Genomic DNA, 7,064 nt, shown 5'->3' with positions numbered 1-7,064 from the left:
AACAAGAAGGAAAATAACCTTGTGGTGGAACAAGAGGAACCTGGGTGTATACCTGGATCCTTAAGGCAACGATGACTTTTTTCTCTTCCTCTTTCTAATCTAATGAGAAAACTCTGTTGGACTCAAGTCAGTGCTAAAACTCGCAGAATTGGTATTTCACTTGTTGTTCCCCAAACTTCCATTACTTATGATGATCTGTAATAATCATATGAGGGATGGGATGCAAATTTTACGTTCTTAGCCTCAAACCCTGAGCATTAAGCATGCCAGGCTCCCTGCTGTACAAAGAGGTATTACTTACTGAGCTCAGGGAAGTCATCTATTAGATTTACCAATGCTGCTATCTAAATACTACAATGCATAGGCTTATGTGAAGTAGTGGTCTTTGTTTTTCTGTGCCTGGAAGCATGAACAAAATCCATGCTGAATAACAGAGGTAGCATGTAAGCTTGGGAAGGTTTCTGTTTTGGTGGGCACTAATAACAAAGGTAGCTAGATTTACCCCCAAAATACTTGCAAGTCTGCAACAACTGCCCTCTTTCCTACACTATACAGAGCATTTCAGGTGAATGTAACACCCCTCCAGCCAACGAGTGCTTCGTATCCTCTGGGAAGCACACAGCAAATCCTGGGATGGAGTCCAGTATGCATGCAAAGTACTGTGTCTGCAATTGATGTAGGGGCTGCGGTGTGCTGTGCTGGTAGAGGGTACCTTACCTGTGTAATTCCCACTGATGCTGATGGCATTTACTTTTGTACGCCTTCCTTGCCACACCTGAAGCAGAGGCTCTTAGGACTGCAATGCCAATGCTGGGAACACTTGTTAATGCACACGACAAATAGGGGACCACCCTGGCAACATCAGAATGGTTGAACTCAAAAGTACTCGTGCATGTTTGCGCCTCTCCTAGCAAGGTGACTGCTGGGGCAAGTCTGATTATCGCCAAGATGAAGTTTGTCTGATAACAACAAATGTGATGGGCTGGTGGTCGTTTACAAGCTACGTGTGCAGAAGTAAATGGGTCTGTGAGTGTTTGCTTTTCAGCTGCTGCTGGGAAACATGCACCCTCCTGCCAGGTCACAGACCAGTGACGTTACAGACCTCTTAAAGCGGTTCCACAGTCGCAGAGGTGGAGGCATAGCTTGAACTCAAATAGCTGTCCAGTACACAGAAGTTGCTATGGCAGCGCTTTATAGATATACATTGCACAAGAAAGCGGTGATGTCAGACCACACTGACTCTTTTTTTGTGTCTTACACAGAAGGCTCGCACCCACCCTGGGAACTGTGGAGCAGAACAAATAGCGGAATATAGTATCTATCTCTATATATCTACTTAAGTCTATTGTCAGATTGCATCTGACCGTGGAACTGGGTTTAAAACAGCTAGGTAACAATTTACATATTATGTATGTCAACAACAACATCTCTCCCCCTCCCCTTCCCCCTTTCCCACCTGCAGTGCAGAGCAAGCCGACTTCATAGCATCCTTCACAGCAAAATGGGTCTCTGCTGCATCTTCTTGTCTTTATGAAACTCACTTAATTCTGGTACTTTAACACCTACTCCTTCCTCTGCTGCTGGTGCTATTGCAGAGGAGAAATGCGGCCGGGTAACACTGTCTCCTTGGAAACCCTCTGGCCTAAAAGGCCCCGTTTGGTGCCTGTGGGTGATGAATAAGCCGGGCTATTGCACCAGCATGATTTAATGGGGAAAAAAAAATAAAAATATTGGCCTGGGCGTGCAGCAGGTTGCTGCGAGGAGCCCGCGGGCAGTGTACTACCCTGGGCTGGGGCAGGAGCTCTGCAGTGGTGTGGTCTGGGAGCAGGGTGAGGGGCCCACCTCTCCCTTAGCCTACAGATTTCCAACTAATTGTAAACAACGCTGACTTCAAGTCTGCTGCCAAAGCCTCAGGCTCTTTAAGAGATAACCCTCTGCTCATTTATTGCCTGAGGATATTATTATTTCTGGAATGAACTAGTTGCAGATCACAATACTGGGCAGAATTATAGTACAAAGTGTGTTTTAGTGCAAACCTACTTATGAAACGGCCACAAATCTTCTTTGGACAGAAACGGCTGCAGAGCCCCAATCTTTTGTGTAGAAAAGTGCCCGCAGCTCATTTCTGCATCATCTTCATCTTGGGATGGGTCTGGCCAGGGCTGGCCCTGGTGTGTTGTGTGTGATAGCACGGTACGGCTCTGTCTCGCTGCCGAGGCCCCAGGGGGGTCACGCACAGCTAAGGAGCAGCTTAGCAGGGGCTATGCCAGCTGCAGCCCCCGCCCTGGCCATGCCAGCCGTTGGGGAGGCTGCGCAGATTAGAAGCTCTTCGCTCTTACATCTGATACGACATGCAAAATGATCCCACTCTGCTGAAGGCTCAACGCCGTACCTCTAATGTGAAATTTCTACAGACAATCCAAAGATTTGGTTTTAAGAAAGAAGTAATTAGTATCTACACATGCTGCCTTCAGCATACTTTCCCTTAAAAGACTGCTGCTGTGTTTTGTATCATGAAAAGACGGATATGAAAATGTTTTGTGCCAGGAATGGTAATGCAGTAGAGCACAGCCACTATATAGTGGTAACCACTGTATTCCTCACTAAAAGTGATGCAATAGGTGATTAATAAGAATGAAGCTCAGTATTTATAATTAGCTACTTCATGTAAGGCCTTTCAATAAATATGTACGTGGAGAGATATGTATGTTTTTAATACTAATTCAAGTGTGAACTGATTTGGTCTTTGGTCTTTCTGCTTTTGTGATTCATACTGCAATAGCAGCTTTTTTAAAAAAAAAGTATTTTTAATTTAAATTGGTCTAGCCAAGTGCCACACTAAATATAGTGAGCATATGCAGTATATAAGAGCAAGGCAGGAAAAAGGATTATCAAAATAGCTGAAATAATTTTGTAAACAGCCTAGACTGCATGCCTATATGGTTTAATTGGCATTCCTATCCTGTCAGATCTGTATCGAGGCAGCCACATGCTTAAGCACAACTTGGTCAAGTTAGCTGGCGCATTTACTCCTGTTTAGTGCAAGTCTGGGCTTTAATTCAGGGCTGGGGTTTTTTATCTTTAATGAAAATTGAAAGGTGCAAGTGCTTTGAACAGCTGTACTCTAGCATGATCTTTCTACAGACAGTCACCTTGAACCAACACTTTGAAATAAGCCTTGCTATCAACTTGAACAGGAGGTTAGCCAGGCACCTGTGAAGAAAAGGGCATTCTCTATGTCTGCCTGTTGCAAATTCTTCCGCAGTTAGGCTTGTCTCTGCTAAGCATGTAGATGTGAGACCCATCCTGGAATTATTTTGCCCAGTTCCAGGATACAATGGCACTTTTCCGTTGGGCTTTTTCTTTGTTTATTTGTTTGGTTTTGGTGTCTGTCCACAGAATGAAGGTGCTTAGCTGCAGGGCAAAGCTTCAGAGCTCCCTGGGTATGACAGTGAACGGGATGACAGGACTGCTGGATTCAAGGTCCAGAGCAGTAAGGAAGCATTCGATGGCTGCTTCGTTTTTCCCCTGAGCTTGCAAGACCTCTCCAAGGCTGTTCCAGGCCTTGTGACTGGTGGTCTGGATCCGGATGGCATCTCTGAGGACTTTCTGGGCCAGGTCCCTCCGCCCAAGTCTGCTCAGCACCAGGCCCTGTCAACAAACAAGAGACCAGCAGTTAACAACAGCACAAAACAGAGGAAGAAATGGAGTGCCCCGAGCTCCCAGTGACCTGGGCAGATGTATAAGTGCAGGCACAGGAGTCCTATGGGGCAGATCTCCATCTATTTCTGGAGAAGAGAAGCAATCAGCTGTTAAGTTCTGCTTTTTCTTGATTGCGATGTGTAATTTTAAAAAAAAAACAATTGTGAAAATAATTTTTTTTAAGCAGGGGCTGATCCAGCTCTGCAAGTGCTCCTGCTGCGTGTTACTGGGAGAGCGTATACTGGTGCTATATAGAGGAAAGGCTAAGGACCCTTTAAACCTTCCTCTCTCCTTACAGTGGCTTCTAATCCCCAGGAAAATATACACAGGTTCAATTACACCCAGTATCTAAATTAACTCTTGCACATCTGGAACATCCAGCTGAGGCTGAGGTAAAGTCTCTCAGCTCCTACATCCTGACCATAGAAGAAGATCTTTCTTCTTAACAAATGGGTCTAGAAGGACACGGTCCCCTTCCAGCCTTCTCAGGGCAGGCTGTATGTAACAGCATGGGGCCCTCTGTCCTCCTGCACTCCAATGCAGATCCTAAAGCAGTATGGGGGAGGAGAAGGATGGAGGAACCTTGTTTAAAAAGCTGTCCTTAGGGTAAGAAAAGACACAAGTGGGTGTAACCATCTGGAAGGAACAGGAGAGGGAGGATGAAAGAAGTGGTAGGAAGAACATGTTTTCCTATAGGACTCGCATGGATGTGTCTGAACCCACAAAGCATCTAATGAGCCAAGCTCCCTTTTAATTATACAGCAGTCAACCGCACAGAGCCCAGATGGGCATGTGGGCTTTGCAGGCCACAATGCATTGGTGGCATTTTTCTGCTTCCTCCTGAAGGTGCACACACCAGGACGAACCTCCCACCAGCTTCATCCAGGTGTGGGCTGTGGAAGAAGCAGCCAACACTTTCATGTCACTGCCAAGCTCTGCATGGCCTCTGGCTGCGCTCACCCGCGGAAATGCTGAAAAGTGAGATGACTGCTTGACTTCATGCTTTTCCGAGGTCTACGTAGTTATGTGGATGCATATATATAAAGAAAAGCATTAGATGAATCTTTAATGTGTCTAATTGCCTTCAGTTGATACGAAAAGACGTAAGAAACCTGGTATCTCTCACAACTAGAACCCAAGTAAATTTCTCATAAGAATGGTGATGCTTTTGGAACTAGTAAAGATTTTTCCTTTGTCTTGTTTTGTTTGCTTTTCCAAAAGTTCCATTAGACCCAGGGTGCATCGGCACGACTAAGACCCAACAGCCAGTGACAGTACTATTACCTACAGAAACACATTACTCTGCCTGAGAGAAAAATTAAGAAACACCCATTTAGTCAAGTATCAGCAGTACCGTGAAAAGTTTCACTGCCTCTTTCTTGCCCATAACCTTGACCTGAGTAATCAACTCAGTATCAAATCTGATCATTTAGAGATGTTTTTTCTTTCAGTTTCTCTCTCTGTTGGAAAATGGCAAGGCAATGGGGCCTAATCTTACTGTCACCTTGCGAGCAGGCACAGGTGGCACAGAGGTACCCCGATGGGAGAGGCCAGCTCCTCTGGAGGTAGCTGCCCAGAGATGACTGCAGGCACATAATGACAGACTGGAAGGAATCTGTGCAATTATAATTTGAGTCACTCACTTGACAAGGATAATGAGGCAGAGAAAGGGCAAGTAGTGTGGCCATAGCAAATCTGCTGCTGAGCCAAGAATAGATGGGAGCTATCTCAGCTCAAGTTTGTTCTCAACCACAAAAACCACTCTTCCTAAAAACTCTTCCTGTTGTGCTGACCGAGCAGAGCTGACTGTGCTCTCTGGTGGCGGGGGACCCATTGCTGTCCTCACCCTGACACTAAGCGGCATCAAACCACCCGACGCTCCCGGAGGGCCGCTGGCCCTGGAGGCACAGGGGCCAGCGAGCTGGTGCAGCTGCTGCCTGTCATCCCTCTCCAACTAGGAGGGGAATTCCCTCCCCGGCTGACATCTCACGCCTCTCAACAATGCTGCAGTGAAATCCACCTCGTCGTAAACTGCTCGTGCGGCACAGCTCCCTTGTCTGCCCCAGCACCCTTGTTGGTCAAGGATCAGAGGTTGGTGTGGCTTCCGCTCCGCTGGCTCCCCAGTGCGGAGCCGCTGCATTTATTTTGCCTGTGCTTGAGATCCCTGCAGCTGCTTTGCAGCACTGGGAGAAGGCTGCAGGCAAACCCCAAGTACTGCGTTCACCTGGGGGAGATGCTGAAGCTGACGCCCACCAGTAAGCGCAGCACACGTGAACATTTGGTTGTCGGTATTCAATGCTTTCAAGCATGCCAGTTTAGCTGAAAAAACATCTGTGAACCCTCAGAAAGGGTGATCTCAGGCTCCCCAAAGCCAGGGGAAAGCCTCCTGTCGATGCTGCAGTATACTGCATGAGTGAAAAACTGCTATGTGTTTTTGGGGAGAAATGCAGGAGGAAACGTTTGCTAAAGGAGGTGAAGATTTCCTGCCTCCTCCTTGCTTACATGCACAACTGCTAGTGCCAAAGGCTGCCCAGGTCCTTGGCCCTTCCCAGGCATGCCCGCCGTCCTGCTTCCCTCTTGTTCTGACCAGGAACAGCCCCATCTCCCCTTCTTGCCCACGTGTCTGGATTTCCCTGTGGTGTGGGCAAAAGACACTGGGCTTCAGGCCTTAGCCCAAGCAGAGGTCAGAGTGTGGCCAACCCGCTCTCCAAGCCAGGTCCTGCCAATGTTCCCAAACCCCAGCACAGAGACCTACTCCTTCGCCCTGAGTGAGCTGTGACAGATGGTGTCAGCCTTTCCAGTGAGGCTTAACTGAACCGGCAGAAATATGCTGCTGGATGTTTAAAGGACAGGTTGAACATCATTAATTCTGTGTGCAGGAGAGTTTCTTGCTTCGGGTTTCCTCTCTCCCTTCCTCCTCACCCTGCTCCTTGCAAACCACAAGCATTTTCTGAGAGCTGTAGGATGCACAATCCCCAAGCCTCATAAAGACGTGGCACTGAGCACTTCAGTTTTTTGTTTCCCTGAGGTATTTGCACTTGAGAGCTTCTCCTTGCTACTGAATTTCTTATTTCCCCATGGAGTCTGGCTTGCTATAAACAATGCCTGCATGTTGTTGCTATGTAGGTCCAGCTGGAATCTGCCTACAGTGCAAAAGAAAAAAATTCTATATAAATTCAGAAAGCCACCCACTGACAGGCAATTTGCATTTTTATCTGGAAGATTTTTTTTTTTTAAAAAAAAAAGATTTTTCTAATGAAAGTTCAGTTCCTGAGTTTCTATGGAAACTCATCTGCTTGGTGTGCATGCATAATTTCATAAAGTCAGATCTCAGGAAGATGAGCAATTAGTATAAATACAAG

At 46.7% G+C, this 7,064-nt stretch overlaps 1 protein-coding gene across 1 annotated transcript in view; it reads right to left on the bottom strand.

The window, feature by feature from the left end:
* Positions 1 to 3,429: 3,429 nt before the first annotated feature.
* LOC104158525 (tetratricopeptide repeat protein 7A-like) overlaps positions 3,430 to 7,064 on the bottom strand; it is a gene marked incomplete at its 5' end in the record, with an annotated part of 57,224 nt that continues 53,589 nt past the window's right edge. The window contains one exon of the mRNA XM_009696199.1: positions 3,430 to 3,651. Coding sequence (XP_009694501.1) covers positions 3,430 to 3,651 — 222 coding nt within the window. The remainder of the gene's footprint in view (positions 3,652 to 7,064) is intronic.

Source organism: Cariama cristata, unplaced genomic scaffold (assembly GCF_000690535.1).
Source record: "Cariama cristata isolate BGI_N322 unplaced genomic scaffold, ASM69053v1 scaffold27772, whole genome shotgun sequence".
NCBI lineage: Eukaryota > Metazoa > Chordata > Aves > Cariamiformes > Cariamidae > Cariama > Cariama cristata.
This window is presented reverse-complemented; position numbering and strand designations above follow the sequence as displayed.